The sequence below is a fragment of the Delphinus delphis genome, chromosome 14, assembly GCF_949987515.2.
Source record: "Delphinus delphis chromosome 14, mDelDel1.2, whole genome shotgun sequence".
Lineage (NCBI taxonomy): Eukaryota > Metazoa > Chordata > Mammalia > Artiodactyla > Delphinidae > Delphinus > Delphinus delphis.
Genome location: NC_082696.1, coordinates 20,157,827 through 20,177,716, shown reverse-complemented (window position 1 = coordinate 20,177,716; position 19,890 = coordinate 20,157,827). Strand labels below are relative to the sequence as shown.

Genomic DNA, 19,890 nt, shown 5'->3' with positions numbered 1-19,890 from the left:
TAGGCGACTCAAAAGTCGCTTCCAGTGATATCAAAATCTGTTGTCAAGGAGTCATATGAAGAATTTGAAGAAAATAATTATATGTAGACATCTGACTACTTAACGCATATCCTCAGCAGTGTTTGTTTTCAAGTTCACTGAAAACTTTTCTTTGGCTCTTCTCACTTGGATAGTAGTGTATTATTCTCTATTCTAGGCACCTTATGTTGGCCTTGTCTGTACAGAGTGATTGAACCTAGCACATGGGCTTAGGTAGATCTGATTTCAATTCCCACTCCCCCTCCACACACTAGCCCTATAAACTAGGCGTTGGGGCATATTCTCCAATCTCTGCTATCCTGTTTCTGACCATCACTATGTATAAACCACTTAGCAGAGTACAAATAGTAAGTGTTCAATAAGCAATAGCTGTTTGGGGTTATTCTCTAAACTAGGACTTATTTTATAGTATATTTTAAATTTTAGTTGCTCTGTGTCTGCATTTTGTATTTTTCCTTAGATTCACTATGTTTGGGCACTATAGGTTTTGACATCATAACATACACTTGTTGTGTTAGCCTATTGGTGCCTTAAAAAAACTTAGACTCCTCAAATAATTGGATGAAGCCATTGAAGCAACAATATTTTTGAGAATTTATATGGGATAAGATATGAGCCTAGAGACTGGAAGGTGATTTATTTCTTGTTCTTAATAAAAGAAAACAGCTTATCATGGAAAGGCCAAACCCATGAGACACTTCTGCATGCACTGCCTTTAGTTAACTTATTAATGGCTAATAGGCAAATTATATATGTTTAGCCATGAATCTAATTACCTTGAAAGGCAATATTTGAGTGTTTATAAGTAAAAGAACACAAATAGTATATATTATCTTACATTTGCATCTCTTTACCCTGGAACCAGTCTGCTTGCACCATCTGCAGATGGTTAAGAGACTCTGGTATCTCAGATATCGGTGTTCAGTCACCTCAGATACAAAGGGGTTGGTTTATGGGAACTCATATATTCTCAAAGTTTTCTGAGTCCCACATATATTTCTATACTCTAGTTCTTTATATGTACATCAGTGATTTAATGACACTTTTCACAACCTTTCTTTGATAATGGCAGTGCAAGTCACTTCATCATCCATCCATCCATCCACCCCCACTATTCATGGAATGACGTATATGTTGCATTGATGCTGAATATACAGAGGGCAATAAGGCACAGCCTCTACTCCAGTGACATATTTTAGTCATTCCTATACCTAAGCGCTCTATGCTTGTGACTGTATCTAGAAGGAATATTATACATTTAAATGTTTAGGTGATGGCTCTGAGACTTCAAGGTCAGAGGTACTGTAAGGTCATACTTCAAAGCACCTCATCTGCTCAAACACCTAATAATTATAGATAAAATGTAAAAAAACAGAAAATCAAGCATGGCAAAATTGGGCTCCAAAATACAACAAACATTCCATAGACCAGAAACAAATCAGAAAAGCTAAGTAGTTAGTAGGGTTGATGCTTCTTGAAAAATGTAGCAGTCCTAGGCAATGAGCACGCAGAAAGCCCCACAGCAAAGGCTCAGCTCAAAAATCCACCTCATACAGTGAAGTGGGTGACTCACGGATTGGCATCTTTCCCTTCTGTTATGTAAATGTTCCAGGAACTGATATTATGAAACATCAATATGTTTTGGACCCTTAATTAAATACCTCTACTTTCTTGGATGTTTAAACCAGTGACTCAGAACATTAATAGATTTTCAGCAACAACCATAATGAATACTTTGTTCAATGTTTTAACAACCCATCACATAGGCAGACTTGTTAAAACATAATCATAATCATAAGTCAAAGTGCCTTGATGGTTGTTTGGCGTGAGACCTGGTCCACAGTAAATACTCAGTAAATGGTGGCTAATCTCATCTCACATAATTGCTGAGAATTTGTCTTGACAGTTTTGATCATTTTTGTTTTGTTTAAAACTGTCTAGGCTATATGGGTTGTTTTAATTAAACAAAACCATATTAATATCTGCTATTTACTGTCCAGCAAAACTAGCCCCCCATTACAATCTAGGGTCAACCTGTTAAATTAAACAGGAATCACCTTCCAAACTTTTTAGGTATCTGGTAAACAACACAATCATATTTTTTTTTCTCATGTAGGTACAAATTTCATCCCGTCAAATGTCAAAATAAATTACTACTTTAAAATATATAATATTTCTAATGACTTCTAGAATAAATTGATAGTTGAATTTTCCCACTTAATGGCTTAAATTTGTAGTATCATTTAAAAAGTGTTTTGGAAAGTGAGGTCACTTATATGTAGCTTCACTTTCAAAAGTGTGAGATTATCATTCAATCAACGATTACTTAGAAAGCACCTATAATGCATGTAGCGTTCATTTGTAATGTTATGAATTTACTTGTCAGACACTTGTAGATAGGATAAAATTGCAGATTCAGTTTTTGCTATTCAATTTGCACTTCATTTTCATAACAATGTACCTATTAACTTAGGTAGGAGCAGTTATCAGAGCTCTAACACCCTTTCTGCTGTATAATACATGTTTGACTTTAGAAAAGGAAATCACCAAGAATAACTGAAAGTGTATGATTCAGGTACAATATCTTAGGGGCTTTTCCATTCCTTCAGGGCTATTCTGTCCTTTGCTTTAAATTAAACCCAATTTAATTCCTATATTCAAACCTCATTATATAAGAATCAGGACATTTGGGCCTTAAACTGAATTGCCAAGATACATTTGCAAGCTTACTCATTAGAATAACATCGTCTTTAAAACAGCAACACTCCACCATTAAATTTAGTTTCTGTGTGTGTGTGTGTGTGTGTGTGTGTGTGTGTGTGTGTGTGTGTGTGTGGTTTTTCTCCCTGCTAAAGTAATCTGACACTCTGTGTGCAAACCTGAAATTTCAGTGTCTTGCTGTGTTATGAAATTACCTAATGAAAAATTGGCCTTCTTCTAAAATTGATTAAATTATTTCCCAAGTTCCCCTTCAGCCTCTGCCACTTATGCTGACTGCCTTCTTACTAAAAGCACAGCCCCCTAAGGTCTGTTAGCAAAGTCTGTGTGAAGACCTGAAGCAGCAGTTCTCTATGTGAGCCTGCACCTACCTGCCACACCTCATTCAGTTAACTGCATTTGTCTCCCAAGCCTGATATGGGTAACTGGAACCTCACCCCAAAGGGTCATAGAATGTCCGAGTTTAGAGGGAGAGGCAAGGCATCCTAATAATTGTCTGTCCCTAGTGGTGAAATTAAAGAGTAGACAACAGATGTAGGCAAGTAGAGGTCTGTAAAACCAAGCAATACAGCCCCTTGCTAATGAACTGCCTCTGGACATATTTAGCCCAGAGGCAGTTTCATTTATCTAACAGTTTATTTATTCATTCAGGAAACTTTTGAGTTGCACCTGATATTTGCTACATACTTTGCTAGGGGCTGAGCATACATCAGTTCCTAAGATTGTTTTTGTTGTCACAGATTTCACCATCTAATGGCAGAGACAGGCTCGAAAACAAGTGACTAAAGTAGATATCAAAAGCACTGTAATGTGAGTATGAACACACAGCCAGGGAGACACAGATAAATCATGATTGTTTGTACTTGGGAAGGTTAGAAAAGCTCCATAGTGCAAGTATGTAGCCTTCTAGCTGGGAAGAGACCTTGAATAAGAATTGACTAAAGAGTGTTATCAAAACTCCTGGAGGGGGCTTCCCTGGTAGCGCAGTGGTTGAGAGCCCGCCTGCCGATGCAGGGAACACGGGTTCGTGCCCCGGTCCGGGAGGATCCCACATGCCGCGGAGCGGCTGGGCCCGTGAGCCATGGCCGCTGAGCCTTCGCGTCCGGAGCCTGTGCTCCGCAACGGGAGAGGCCACAACAGTGAGAGGCCCGCGTACCGCAAAAAAAAAAAAAAAAACTCCTGGAGGGAAAATACTCCAAATTAGCCATGGCGTGACTTGGAGTATGCAGTAGAGCAAGAGATGTTTCTTCCCTCCCTCTTTGTTTATATGTAGAACAAGGCTGAAAGAGAAAGAAAATACAAGTTCAGGAGCTAATACGGTGCCTGATGTTACTAAACACTGAATATATTTGCTGGATGAAGGAATACATTTATGTGGGCACATATTTTTTGAAGTGTAGGGAAGAATACCATTTTATTACTGTGAGAAGCTAGAGGATTCCTTATCTTAGTTTTAGCATTCATACTTAGTATTCTGATTCAGGCATCATTTTTTATGTCAATGGGGTGGAACCAAAATGAATTTATATATTAAATGTTCATTCAGGGGCATTAACCAAAACTTTTAAAACACTATGGAGATTTAAAAAATTTTGTCTGCATACCAATGAAAAGTAAGCCTGTTTTCTTTCCCTTTTTACATGTAGCTTTATTAGTGCTATCAAATTTAACGACTCTGCTGCCCTTTTTTGCTGTCATACTGTAATGACTTCAGATCTGTATATGCTGATTTAGCCTTACAGGCAAGTTGGGGAAAAAAGTAAATTGCATTCTGACATATTCTCCTTATGTTCGTATCATTTTTTTTTCTGCTTGCATTCTCCAATAATCAGATAAGTGCCTTTTTGAAACCAGAAGCTAAGAAATCCTGCCGTACCAGCAATACCTATTTGTTACAGTTCAGATGCCTTGCATAATGGGTGTGCGTCCCATGCAGTCACGATCGCACAAGGTTCTGTTCTTTGAAGGGCCCTGCACTTGATTTAATGCTCTACTGCCGCCATCTTGAAATTCTTAGTAATATTTGGACAAGGGGCCCTGCAATTTCACTTTGCACAGCGTTCTGCAAATTATATAGCCAGAGCTGCTTGCATCAAAAAGAAAAACATTAATATATGTTTTGACATACATAAAGCAACACTTTTACAATAGCAAAAGCCTCTTAAAACTTACTGCAAGCATCTCTTTTCTCCTCAAGTAAGTAAGCTGTCCTGAGTCCCCACTCTGAGTTATATGTCCCTCATTGTAACTTGTCATGTCTCTGTTTGTTGATGTTGGCTGAGTTGTGACCATTATTTGTCCTCCCTTTCCTGTTGACTCACTAAGTGTACTTCTGCTCTGTCTTTTTACCTGACTTCTGGGGTACTGCTCCATCCCAATTTTCTTCTCACCTCACTGGTAGCTCCTTCTCGGTTTCCTTTGTTAGTTCCTCCTTCTTTCCTCAGCCTCCTGAAATTGGGATGCCTCAGGGGTCAGGCCATGCCAAATTCTCTATATTGTACTTATTCCTTCCTGAACTCATCTGACCTCCTGATGAGTTTTACATGTCATCTAAATGTCAATCACTCCCAAATTTATATGTTTACATACCATCTCCACCTGGGAATCTCCAGCTTAGTATACGTCTGAACTAAATTCCTGAACCTGTCCCTCAAAACTTGTTCTCCCCAGTCTCTCTCATTTCAACTGATAGAATCCTATTCTGATTGCTGGGTAAAAGAAAATCACCTTCACTCTTGTCTTTCTCGCGTATTCAGTCTGTTAGGAAATCTTGTTGGTTCTACATTCAGAACATAGAATTTGAATCTGTCTACCTCTTACCAGATGTTCAGAGCTACAATTACATCTCTGTTATTCTCGGCACAACAGCCAGAGTGTTCCTATTCAGATAAATCAGAAGCCTGTACTGACTTCCTGTGTAATTCAGAATAGAGGTTACAGTTCTCACAAGGGTCTGCAAAACCTACATCATCTGACCTACCTCCCACTGACACCTTGCTCATCTTATTCTTACTATTTTCTCTCTTATATGCTGGTTTCAGCCACACTGTGCCTCCAGTCACAGTACCATGCTGTCTTCTATGCCTGGAATGCTCTTTCCCTGGTATCCACATGGGTAACTATCCATTGCTTTCAAATGTTTGCTCTGTGATACCTTCCTAGTGAAGCCTACCTAGACTTCTCTACTTGAATTGTAATTCCCATCCCAGTACTCCTAAGCTCTTATTTTCTTCTGCTGTTCTCTTTCTTCCATAGCGTTTATCATCATCTAAGATAATTATTTTCTATCGTATCTTTGTCTACTTCTGGCATTCTAGATGCTCAGTTAATATTTGTTGAACATTGAGTGAATGAGATATACCCAGAGACAACAGGTCCTTTCGTATGAATGTTCCTTTTTCCTCTTTGTCTCTCTATAATCCTTTTTTATTTGTACGAAAACATATTACATTTTGAAAATATTTCTACTTTTAAATAGCTGAATATTTAATAAAGATAATAGCTGGCAGAAATCTTTCCCCAAGAGCTAGAAATAACGTACTTGAAGTTGTAAGAAAATTTATCAACACCATTATACTTTATGCCTTAATATTGTAGTCAGGTAAGAGGTTACCCAAGAGGTTACCTTTTTCCTGTCTTAATACTGCCTAAATTATCCAAAACTAGAGTTGGAAGGATTTTTTTATGGGGGAAAAGAATTGGCATATTTTTTATTGTTGAGGTAGGTTTTAAAATATAGCTTATTATTTTACCCTCTTGTGCTGAGTATCACCAGATTCTCCCAGTGTTTGAGATTCCCTCTTGTGTCTAAATTTGACACCTTAAAAGCTAGAAGTTTGAGATTCCCTCTTGTGTCTAAATTTGACACCTTAAAAGCTAGATGAGTTAAGATCCCTAACAAACCTCGGGAGTGACTTAAACATATGGAGTCTCTCATTTAGTAACTGCGTTGTCATGTATTACATTTATAAATAAATCTAACTTCAGAGAGGTCATTGAAGTAAAACATAATGCAAAAGTTTTATGATTGTTATAAAAAGTATGCTTCTAAAACACATTTGTAATTCTTAATAATGCTGTTCTTTAAAAGTAGTAACTTGTTCAATTATAAGTGAACTTGATTCCATTTGGCATTCTTTTCTTAAAAGCATAATTTTTAATTGTGAACGTAATTTATTACAGATTTTATAAAATAAAGAGCAAAATATTAGCCATAATTTTACCACTCTAAAACATCCATTTTCATTTTGGGTTATTTTCTTTTTGCATATTCACCTTTCACACAGTTTTAATAGGGTACATAGTTTTTTTCCTGTCTTTTCCACTTAGATACATGTCATATCTATTTCTTCATGTTGCTATGCAGTCATCTTCACAATAATTTTTCAAGGTTATTTAATGATCCCTAGTGTAACTATATTGTAGTGAACCTAAATATTTTCCAGGTGTTAGATGTTTAAGTTGCTTTCATTTTTTTTAATCATAAGTAATGTTATAATGAAAACTTTTGTGTTTGTAGCTCTTTTTGGATCACTTTCTTAGGACATAATCCCAAAGGCGAAATTCTTGTTTCACACAATATGAACATAGTAATGATTCTTGGTATATTGCCAATTTACTTTCCCAAATGATTGAACCAGTTTTCTGCTTCCACCAACGCATGAAAGTAAAGTTTCACTGCAACCTTGCTTACGATTTCTCATTTTTGTCCCTTTTTCCTGTGGACCTTGTATTGTTAGCATTAAAATGCCAGTATTCCATGTCAGCATGGGAGTTTAGAAAACAGTTTTAGGATGCCCAGTTTAAGTTCTCTCCCAAAAAGAAGAAAGAGGGAAAACGGGTGGCTGTGTTTGATTTAGTTGTGCCTAGAAGGATTGGAAAAAAGTCCACTGTTTGTTGGACTGATCAGTTGAAGAAATTTGATATTTATACCAAATTACTGTGAGTGATGTAATCTGGCTAACCATTTTTGCCACCACAGAGGTTTACATTGACGTTTTATTCTGGAACAAAGTGGTTCACGAAAAGACACTACATTTATTTGTTTGCCTTCTAAGAATCTGAAGTGACTTAATAGTCTTACAACACAGTTTTATGCTTACCAAACATTTTGACTTAATCTTGGAGGACCGCATAATTCTGCTTTGCTCATAATTAAATAATTTACCCCTTAGAAAAGTTAAATTCAATTGTTCCTGCTAATGGAGGTTTGGGTACTGGTTTTGTTCATCCAAAGCTGTAGATAAAACAGCTAGAACTTTCCCCCACAAATAACAGTGAATAAAGTCCGAGGAAAGAAACTCGGTCTCGGAGAAGAGCTGAGACTGATGGTAAGACTTTTGATTAGCATCATTTTTGTAGTAACTAGTTATTCTACAGCACTGAATAGTTTCAAGGTATGTTTGCATTCAGTATCTCACCTGTGAAGTTAGTAGAATGATTTTGTTATTAACCTGCAGAGAAGTTACGGGACAAATTCAAGGGCTTGTGGTGGGTAAAGGTGTGCCTAGATGGCGTGCACTGGACTGTTGACACAAGGCTGTTGGCTGCAAATCTCTATCTGGTTTTACTACACCACAAAACACTTTTTAAAAATGCCTCCTGATTCTTTCATACACAAATTCATTGAGTTTCTACTCTGTCCTCTGGGACATAGATGTGAACCTTCAGAACATTCTGGTGTAGAAGTCAGGTCTGCAAAGAAGTCAGGACAGAAATGCATGGTGAACGCTCCAGCAAAGTGGATGCCAAGCGCTGTAGTGGCAAAGAAGAAAGTGGGCTGGCTCTGCTGGGCAGGCGATGCTTATACTGATGGTGAGTTTGGTATTAGAGCTGGGTCCCTAAAGGGTCAGGGAGGGTGACCCTTGTGGATCTCTTTGACTTTGACCGGTGAGGATCAGTGAGATTGCTAAGAAAGCCCACAGATATTATGTCTTGAGAAATAACTTTTTCTGTGAAGAGCTCTAAGGAGATGACTGCTTTCCTCCCCCACTGCTCTGCTTTTTATTTCTGCAGACCAACTTTGTATGCGCTACTCCCATTTCCCAGGAGTTTCCCTTCCTTGAATCCCACACTTTCTTTCATGTCAGTTTACTCATTTCTTTATTCATTCACCCAACAGACATACCGAATGCGGAGACTAAATAATGAGAAGGAGCCAGTCTTTGGAGATGTGAAGCAAAAGCTTTCTGGATTGCAAAGGCCACGAGGCAGGAAAAGCTTGACATATTCTAGGAAAAGAAATAAAGACTTTGAGACTGGAAATTAGGGTGTGTTAGTAGTTGAGGTTCAGAGAGTAGGGAAGCTCTGGATCTTGGTAGGAAGTTGAGAATTTTTTCTAAGTGCAGCAGGAAGCCATTGGAGGGTTTTTAGCAGAAGAGCAAAAAGATCTAATTTAACAAAAAGATCATATAATTTTAATATGATCTAGAAAGTTTAAAGAAAAGTGCATCCCACTGACCTTTGCCACTTGATGTACAGACGGTGCGGATAATGCCTTTAGATTAAAGAGAGGAGAGGGGACAGTTGTGATTTAAAGAAGAGGGGATGACACCCACGTGTTGGTCGTTCTTCTCCCCCTATCTCAGTCCAGTGTGACAGGTTGCCAGCTGAGGACAGAGGGGACGGCAGGGATTCCCCCGCTCCCTCCAGGTTCTCTCAGACCCTGTGTTCATGCTAAGGGGCTTGCAGGATCCTGTGCGTCTCCATGTCAGTGCTGCGAGGAGCAGCCAGTCGTCCTGCTGTCTCCTTGGCAGCAATTCAGCCGTCACAGTGAACGACGTCACGTTCATGATGCAAATGAAGGGGAGCTGATTGACTTGTAAGACTTTCTTACTTAAGCCATGCCGGTCACTTCTTTATACCGCCTTGTCCCTTAATCCCCTGCCTTCCCGTGAACTAATAGCGGGTGGAGAGAAATGTTCCCCGACCGTTCAGGAGGATCACTGAGAATCTCCCTTTAGGCATTTGAAGTTGACTAAGAAGCAATTTACTCTGCTGCCTGGCACTCATGGGAAATCAGGAGCCACTGAAGAGAAGTGGAGGGAAGGCGGGCTCTGCTGAAGGGCTTGTTGGGTTCCTAGAAACGATTGAGAATGAGAACTCTGTGATTTTACTAGTTAAATTCTGATATGCACATCAGGTCTTCATCAGTCTGACATTCCGGGGCTTCATTTCATTTAAATGAGCATGCAGGGCTTCCCTGGTGGCGCAGTGGTTCAGAGTCCACCTGCCGATGCGGGGGACATGGGTTCGTGCCCCGGTCCGGGAGGATCCCACATGCCGCAGAGCGGCTGGGCCCGTGAGCCATGGCCGCTGAGCCTGTGCGTCCGGAGCCTGTGTGTCCGGAGCCTGTGCTCCGCAACGGGAGAGACCACAACAGTGAGAGGCCCGCGTACCGCCAAAAAAAAAAAAGAGCATGCAGAAGCTACCTAATAGGGAAAACAATGAGGGACTAAATTACCTTACCTGTTATTCTGTTTTCTTGAATTGCTCTTCCCCTAATTACCTTTAATCTGATTCCAAGTTCTTTTTCAAAACACACTTTACACATTTTTGAGAGGGTTGCTTGCTGTCCCCTCCACCTCCGTCCCTCCTCTGTGTCTTTCCTCAGTGCCCTATTTATACAGCTCTCAAAGACGGGTGGCATTACCACGTTCTCACTAGCACTATTCTCTCTCTTTATAAGTTCCTTAAGAGTTCGAATCATAGGCTTATTAATTGCTGTCTTCTCTTGTGCCTGGCGTATTTCTTTATAGACTGTATGGATTTAATATGAGTTTTGAAATTCTCATTTTGGTGGAAACGTTTGTTGGAAAATTCTATTATACACTCTCATGCCACCTTGGGATGGCAGGGAAGTCGAATATTATGGCCATGGGACAGTCATTGTTCCCTCCATTTATTATTCTTGACTCTTGAGGTAGCTGAGTCTCTGTCCCTTTATATTAAACACCTTAGAGCACGCAACTTTTAAAGTACAATTTTCAATTTTATTTTTTGAAATTATTCTGTATCTGTTTCTTGTTACAGCTGATCGTGGGTCTTTTAGGCCCAAGCTTCATTTATGTGTGTTTGTCTGGGAGGGACATTAGGATCTTTCCACCTATGTAGTAGAATAGAAAGTGCATAAGCTTTGTGACAGGTTGCCACACGGAGAACTTTTAGGTTGATGGCCAAGCTTGAGTCAGCAAGATAGCCAGATATCTGCTGTATGAAGAAGTATGTGGTTACCAGGTACCTCTCCTAACAACCATAAAGCGTTTTTTCCCCTCTGACTTTCATGATATAAAATATTTTTACAGAAGTAGTTACCCTTGTCATCCACTCATTCAGCTCTGACAGTGCCAGCCTGCTAAGCCTGGCAAACACTCCCCTCAGGACCTTTGCAATTATAGCTCCCTTTGCCTGGATTGCTCTTTTGCCACCCTCCCTCTTATGGCTGGCTCCCTCACTTCCTTCAGATCTTTCTTCAAAGATCACTGTTTTGAGATGCCTTCATGAGAACTTATCTAAAATATTACTAAGTCCATGGGGCAATATTACCCACCCAACCCTCCCTTTCCCACGTATCCTGTGTGGCCGATTGCTAAAATAATGAAACTTGCTCTCTATGTCCAAAACTCCATGCAAAGGGACATTGTGGTTCCCTTCATCAAGAGATGAACTATATTTTTCCATTCTCTTGAATCTGTGCTGGCCTTATGACTTGCTTCAAATGATGGAATGTGATGGAAGTGATGTGCAGATTCTAGAGTTGTGCTGTCTGATACGGGAACCCTTGCCACATGTGACCATTTCTACTTAATCAGTTACAATTAGATAAAATTTAAAATTCAGTTCCTTAGTTGTACCAGTCATATTTCAGGTACATACCAAACAGCCACACACAACTAGTGTTGCCATATTGACCTGCATAGTTGTAGAACATTTCCATCGTTAGAAAGTTTTTTTTTTGGACAGAGCTGTTGTAGAGCTAATGCCTTAAAAGATCTTGCAGTTTTCACTCTGCCCTCTGAGAACACCAATCATCATGTTGAAGAAGCCCAGTCCAGCCTATTGGACAATTTGAGACCATATAGAGGGAAACCGAGGTGCTCTAGCTAATAGCCAGCAGTAATTTCCAGGCATGTGAGTGAGACCATCTTGGACTTCTATTCCCATTCAAGTCACAGATGATTACAGCCTTAGGAGTAATGCCCCATGGCAGTGGCAGAAGAGCTGGTCAAATTGCCAGGCCACAGAATCATGGAAAATAAATTGTCATTGTTTTAAGCCAATATGTTTTGGATGGATTTGACACAATAGTAATAACAGTTACCACCTTCAATCTAATGCCTGCATTCATTTTGAAACTATGCCCTATGCAGTTACCTCATGAATTAGGATATGGAAAAACGAGGGAAGATGAAGTATCACCCCTTTCAGTGAGATCAGTTCCTTGTTTAGGGAGAGAAAAGGATATTTGCTATTACTAAAATAATGACCCACAGCAAACTGAAATACTTAGTACTTACTAGCTGAATTAGATGATAGGAGAAAATTAACTTTGCATCAAAAATTATTTACCAATAATTTTCAAACTAGTTCAAATAATCCAGAGCTAACTGGAATCCAATAATTATTCCATTTTAGGATAATCAGATTTGGGGGACTTTGGTATATTTTGCTTGGTTATAATTTAAAATCATAAATAGTATTTAATTCTGAAAGCATGTCTTCTTTTATTCACTGTTCCTCAAGCGTTTATTGAGTACTTTCTGTATATGTCTAGACAGGCACTGAGAATTTTGAATGATTAAGAGGTGAGCCTCCCCTGGAAGAACTGACAGTATAATGGAGGGGACAGAGGCATGGTCTCAAAATATATTAGGATGAACTGTGTTAAAGAAATAGGATGTGCTCTGGGAACACTGAGGTGGGAACATACGAAATATACAAGATGAGCTTTTACCTTGCAGATGAGGGGGGATAGAGGTTAGTAAATAAACAGAGTGCCTAGAGGACATTTTTGGGAAAAAGAGCAGAATTATTTTATTTTAATAACTTTATTGAGAGATTATTCACATAACATGAAATTCACTCTATTAAAGTGATCAGTTCAGTGGCTTTTAGTATATTCAGAGTTGTACCACCATCATCACTATCTATGATAGTTTTGGAACATTTTCATTACCCCCCAGAGAAGCCTGACCCATGAGCACGTACCTATTCTTCCCTCAACCTCCCATCCCTGAGCAGTCACCAATCTACTTTCTGTCTCTAGACACTCACCTATTTGGACATTTCATAGTAGTGGGTTTTTGTGTGTGGCTTCTTTAACTTAGCATAATGTTTTCAAGATTCAACCATGTTGTAACATGTATCACTATTTCATTCATTTTTGTTGCTGAGTAAGATCCCATTGTGTGGATATACAACATTTTGTTTATCCATTCACCAGTTGATGGTGACTTTTTTTTTTTTTGGCCGCACCGTGTGGCATGCGGGATCTTAGTTCCCTGATCAGGGATGGAACCCATGCCCTCAGCAACGGAAGCGTGGAGTCTTAACCACTGGACCACCAGGGAAGTCCCCATTGACCAGCTGATGGATGTGTTTGGGTTGTGTCCACATTTTGGCTGTTATGAATAATATTGCTATGAACATTCATGTACAAGTTTTTATGTGAACATATGCTTTTAGTTCTCTTAGGTATATACCTAAGAGTGGTATTGCTGGGTAATATGATAACTATGTTTAACATTTTTAGGCATTTCCAAATTGTTTTTCAAAGTGGATGCACCATTTTAAGCATTCCAACAACAGTGTATGAAGGTTCCAACTTCTTCACATCCTTGCCAATACTTGTTATTGCCTGAGAACAGAATTGTTTTGAATGAAAATATAAAGTCACTAAAATGGAAAAAATTCCAATTAGATCATGTTATACTCATTTAAGACCGCCCAGATATAAGTCATGTGATATTAGAACCTAAATCTGAATGATACTTTGTAACTCTGTGTACAAAACAACTCTGTTGGAGTCTAATTATCTTATCATTAATGTTCACCAGGTGCTTAGGAAATGCTGATTTTCTTTTATATCTAATTGAGAGGTAAAGGACAGTGAAATGATTATATGTGTAGTGCTGTTGAAAGTTAAACCCATTTCTGACATGCAATTAAATATAATTGAAATAGAACAAATTGGATAACAAAATTAAATTTGCGAAGTAGAGTATGAACAGATATTAAATGTATGCTGTCCTCTGGGATATTTGGGTGGTGAGTTGGCATTAGAGCTTGAGCCCCATATTTCTACTTCCTCTGCGTAGTTCCCACCTGCCCACACTTGCCTCCTCTACTTCCCTACCTCAGCGTCTCCAAGGAGTTTAGGAGACATTCCCCCGCCAACACGCTGTGCAGAGAGGATTGTTTTATGAAGCGCTGGGGTTCAGTGTGGTTAGGAAGGAAAATAGGTTCTCCAGACCTGTGGGGCTTTCTCTCAGACTCAGACTTTTTTTGTGGCCATGCCACGTGGCATGCAGGATCTTAGTTCCCTGACCAGGGTTCGAACCCGTGACCCCTGCAGTGGACATTCTGAGTTCCAATCAGTGGACCGCTGGGGAAGTCCCCAGACTTGTTTTTTAATGACTATCAGAGACCTGACAATGATACTGTAAACAAACAAAAATATATGTCTGACAGCCCCCATCACCACCGTCTTGTCCAGCTCTTCAGTGACTTTCCAGCACCCAGTATTTGTTAAGTCTCAGGTGCGCAGGACACAGTCACTGTCATGCCATTTCTCTCTACTCCTTGCCTGCTCTTCTCATCCCTCCCCACCTGTGATGGTCTCTTTCAACTTCATTACCAGTGTTTTTCTGTTGTTCAGTTTTAGTTTTTTTATGTAAGATTATTCTGATATTTCTAGAAATTAAAAATTTTTGCTTTTTATTTACTGTGGAAGATGAGATATAGCCTCCAAATACCCCGTCATCCCAACATATATCAAATGCTGTTAAAAAAGTACTTATGCTCAGAAGGACTTTGTTGATTCTAAAATACTATCAGAGTGTAATATTTTAGAAAATGAAAAGTTGAGTTTTCATAATGCATTGCCGAGGAACTGTATTAAAAGCAAAATATTAGAGCCAGTAGGTGTTTATGTACATAATTTAAGAGGTAACAATATTAAGAGCAATTCTGATTTAGCTACAGTATTAAAATAGCACATGAGAAAGTCTTCATTTACTCTTACCTTGCAGTAGTCACTAGACGAGTTTTGTTGTTTTTAAACCCTAGTCAATTAAGTCTTAATCACCAAACATTTTATAGGAGCAGAGGTGAAAGTTTGACCCTACTTAAAACCACAGAAGTACTAAAGACAAACTATTCTGAGACTTATAGATTTGCATGGAAAAGTCACAAGGGGAGAACTGTAATTGCCTCAGCATGAGAGATGGAATATATTTTAAGATAATTGGAGACTGTCTTTTAAGTGTTCTCTTTGGTTTAGTTTTGATTTCATGTACTTTAATTTGTTTCTATCTCTTAATTTTTTTCTTAATATATTCCAAAGAATGTAAAACACTTCTGAGGATCTCATTACAACTTGTGAAATCGCCTCTAGCTCTACCACTGGATGTAATTTTTTTGGTCAGTCTTATAAGAAAAAAGTATCTTAGATTTAGCAGTCTGACGGTAGTGATAACCCTAAAAGTACATTTTGTGTAAGATCAAATATACTGTAGCAATTTCCCTTAGGTGCATATTGTAAATTTTGGAGGTTCTGATGTTTTTTTCCCATATAAGTTCTAGAGGAATCATCTTTTTGCTTTTATTCATGTTTCATCATTCATACGTGTAAAATTTACATTTTTACTGCTAACCTCGCTAACATGCTGGTGATGAGACATTCCCTTGACAAATGTGATCAGAAGTGGTCTAACTGAAGATGTTCCATGACTTGAACACATTAGGTTACAAATTCAACTTTTGCTTCTCTTTGCAAAGGCACTGAGACGTGAGTTAAAGGAGAAAGAGTATTCTGTCCTGAATGCTATAGACCAAGCTCGAGTTTTCCTGGCTGATCAACCAATTGAGGCCCCTGAAGAACCAAGAAGAAACCTACAATCAAAAACAGGTGAGACTGATTTCTTTCTACATCATAAAAACACATGTGAGGAGAACAAAACACCAGAATCGACAAGAGAATTTTCTTACAGCATATCAGGACCTGATATTTTAAAATGTCTTACAGAATTTCAGGATCTAGTATTAAAATTTTTCTTCTAAGTATTACTTTAGTCAAATATGTCATTTTGAACAAATATTTAGATTCTTAAATTAAAAAATAAAATGGCTGTATACTTCAGTATCATTACTTTGAAGGGGAATTAACTGCAGAAAAATACTTGGTTAAAAAGCATAGTGTAACTAAAAATAATTTCTTCAAGAAATAAAAATTTATATTTCTTATATTTAAACTACATGATAAATAATTGTAAGTAGAAGAATGATATTTAAAATACAAGAGTAAACATAAATTATTTAAATATCTAGAAGGTAAGATTATTTAACTTCTCTTTTTCAAGATTACTTTTTAAAATAAGACACCAAAGCCCCTTTCTTTTACAAGCAGACAACAGAATTTCTTTAATTTAAACATAACAACCTATAATATTTATGTACTTTGGCTTAAAGCTGAAACAGTATCTACCTTACTAGCAGATAGCAATAAATCACATGGTAGATTTAAGAGATGAATTTGGAGGCCAACGTATATCTTTATTTTGATTTTTCACTTATGGCATAAAAGCATTCTGATGCATTTTAAAAAATAAACATGCCATTCAAAATATTTTCTCATCATTCACTTTCCATAGTAAAACCAGACCTGAAAGACTACCTCATGCTATGTCCAGCAGTGTAATTCATGAGCATTTATTACTTGTAAGGGAAGTATGGTTGGAAAATGCTTTGACTGTAGCTGGAACTGGATCAGACATTTGGAAAGTAGCCGTTTTCCTCCTCAGCCTTTCTCAGGGAAGCTCTACTTCAATCGGAGTCAATTTCCCATCAGGATCATGATTTTCTTGACCCTTTGTGTGTGTGTGTGTGTGTACAGAGACACAGCATACTTATCATCTCTTCCAGCGTTGGTTTTTATTTTCTGCTGGCAGTGTCACTGTTTTTCTAGTCAGCCTTCGGGGGACCTAAGTCACTGTTGAGGCTCCGCCTCTCTCAGTCTGCAAATCACTCATGATTGTTACTTCTGTCTTTGGAGACTTATGCCTCCTGCATTATACATGTATTGTATACACACACGGACATATGTGTGCACACAACATGCACACAGCTACATAGTAGGTTGTTGAATGACTTGTACGCTGAGCACACTCGGGTGTGGGTAGGAGGTCATTAGCTGGGACAGGATCACTGGAAGCAGCAGCCCAGAGAGAGGGGCAGAACAGCTGTGTGTCAGGGGAAGTCAGCAGAGCTGGGGGCAGGGGAGGTGGGGGCAGGGGCTGTGCCTGGACAGGGGGTAGGAGTGAGGGACTTGTAGGCGCTGTCTGGTGCAGATTACAAGGCCCTGGAAAGTTGGACAGAGCATTTCGACTTAAATACAGCAAGAAAAAGGCGCTATTTCACTGGGTTTTTTTTCTTTTAAGCTTGGAAGAAAAATAAGAAGTTCACTTGTCTCGCCTTATCCAATTTAAAGTCTACTTTAAATCTGCTTGTCTCATGTCCTTGTTTTTCAGAGAATAGAGGAAACGTAAGCTATTTCATAGCAGTAAAAAAGTGTTATATCACTAGAGTTTCACTTTGCTATAAATTTTCTTCCTTAGTGGTTAGTCAGTTTAAGGGGTAAAAACATATGGCTTTTGAGTCCTTATTTTGCTGTTACATCAGGACATTTTTAAGACCTATTTTCACATACTGTATTTGTGAGGCAAGAAAAAAGTCACGTCAGTTTAACTTTATGATTTTTTTGTTTTGGAGTGTTTTTTGTTTGTTTGTTTTTTTACAATTAGCCATTTTCACACTTTCTCCTTTCCTGATATTATTTTGTGTAATGTTGGCTGACTTTAGCTGTTGTTGAAAGTAAATAAAAGAAAATTATCCGTAATAGCTTTTATACTTTGTTGTTTACCATGACTTACGAACAACTGCTATCAGTAATAGTGTTTGAACATTAGTTATCTTGTGTGATGCTACTCAAAGTACTCAATGTTGGAGGGACTAGAGCAGGGAGAAATTGTATAATGATTTTTTGGTTCTATTTAATAAGCATTTATTGAGTATGCTATGCGTAATGTGCCAAAGGACACACCAAGGTGAATCCATCTTTGTTTTTAAGTAACTGTTCCAGAAAATACTTCTTGCCATGATTTTTCTCTCCCAAAGCCTTTTCTCCTGGCTCCTTTTTTTTTCTGTTATCAATTATCTGATAGTGTCATATGTGTATATATGCATTTTATGATAGCTTATGGAGTTTTATTTTATTACTGCATAGCACAGGATGAGTTGCTCTCAGGCATCTTTTAATTGATAAATGCTGTTGAAAACAAGCAAACTAATTATTGCAACCAAGTGATCAGTTGCTGACAAAGAATTTTATCAGGTATGCTCTGCTAGATATTTTCTTTTTTCCCCCCAGTTTTATTGAGATATAATTGACATAATATTGTACAAGTTTAAGGTGTACAACATAATAATTTGATATTTGTATATATTGTGAAATGATCACCACAGTAAGTCTAGTTAACATCTATCACCTCACATAATTACAATTTTTTTCCCTTGTGATGAAAACTTTTAAGATCTACTCTCCTAGCAACTTTCAAGTATGTATATTTTAAACATTTAAAAATCATTACTAATATTAACTGCCCTATTTCAGCCCCTTACCATCTTTTGCTAGGACTTTTCAGTACTTTTTTTTTTTTTTTGGCCGCTCCGTGTGACTCGTGGGGTCTTAGTTCCCTGACTAATGATTGAACTCACGCCCTTGGCAGTGAAAGTGTGGAGTCCTAACCACTGGACCGTCAGGGAATTCCCTCAGTACTTTTGTGTGTGTGTGTGTGTGTGTGTGTGTGTGTGTGTGTGTGTGTGTACATCTTTTTAAATTTAATTTAATTTTATTTTTTTATACAGCAGGTTATTAGTTATCCATTTTACAATCCCAATCCCAATCTCCCAATTCATCCCCCCGACTTTCCCCCCTTGGTGTCCATACGTTTGTTCTCTACATCTGTGTCTCTATTTCTGCCCTGCAAACCGGTTCATCTGTACCATCTTTTTAGATTCCACATATAGGCGTTAATATACGATATTTGTTTTTCTCTTTCTGACTTACTTCACTCTGTATGACAGTCTCTAGATCCATCCACGTCTCTACAAATGACCCAATTTCATTCCTTGTTATGGCTGAGTAATATTCCATTGCATATATGTGCCACATCTTCTTTATCCATTCATCTGTCGATGGGTATTTAGGTTGCTTCGCAGTACTTTCTTAATTGGTGTCCCTGCATCAACATAAATAGATGCTACAGTGATACATCTAAAACACAAAACTGGCATCTGAAAACCACGGGTAGTCACTGAAATGGGATCTGAGCTCCTTTACCTGCCATACAAGGCTGCACAGTGCTTTGGCCTCAGCTTTCCAGTGCGGCAGCATCTCATGCTTCTCTCTGCTCCAAACTAATGTCCGTTTGACACCCACCAGCTTCTCGTGATGTTCTGCAGGTAATGGTCTTCTTAACTTTATTCTGTTGTCTTTTCTGGTTTTTTTCTGCCCATAGGTCCCTCCTACCTGATCTCCAACTCCTTCCTCCTTTGCCTGCCCAGCCCCTGCTCATTCTGTCCCACTCCCTGCAGGCTTTGTTTCTTCCTGGACCGATTCCTCTCCCAGCTCTCCTCCTTGCCTCCCTGGTACCCTGTCATCTTTCTGACTATATTATTAATTTCTGTATCTGAAGCTCAGCCCTGCCCTTGCTTACTGACCTTTCTCAGTTACTGAGAATCTGAAAGAATGTGAACAATTATCTGAGCAGCCAAGATAGATATTATGTAGAAAATATAGTGAAGATCTTATTAGCTCTTAGAAAAACCACCCTCTCCGAGGTATTAACTCTTACTTTA

General features: G+C 38.5%; 1 protein-coding gene across 10 annotated transcripts in view; it reads left to right on the top strand.

Moving 5' to 3' along the window:
- UTRN (utrophin) overlaps positions 1-19,890 on the top strand; it is a 497,409-nt gene that overhangs the window by 364,964 nt on the left and 112,555 nt on the right. For all 10 annotated transcript variants that reach the window (XM_060029843.1, XM_060029847.1, XM_060029845.1 and 7 more), the window contains one exon: positions 15,754-15,883. In XM_060029843.1, coding sequence (XP_059885826.1) covers positions 15,754-15,883 — 130 coding nt within the window. The remainder of the gene's footprint in view (positions 1-15,753; positions 15,884-19,890) is intronic.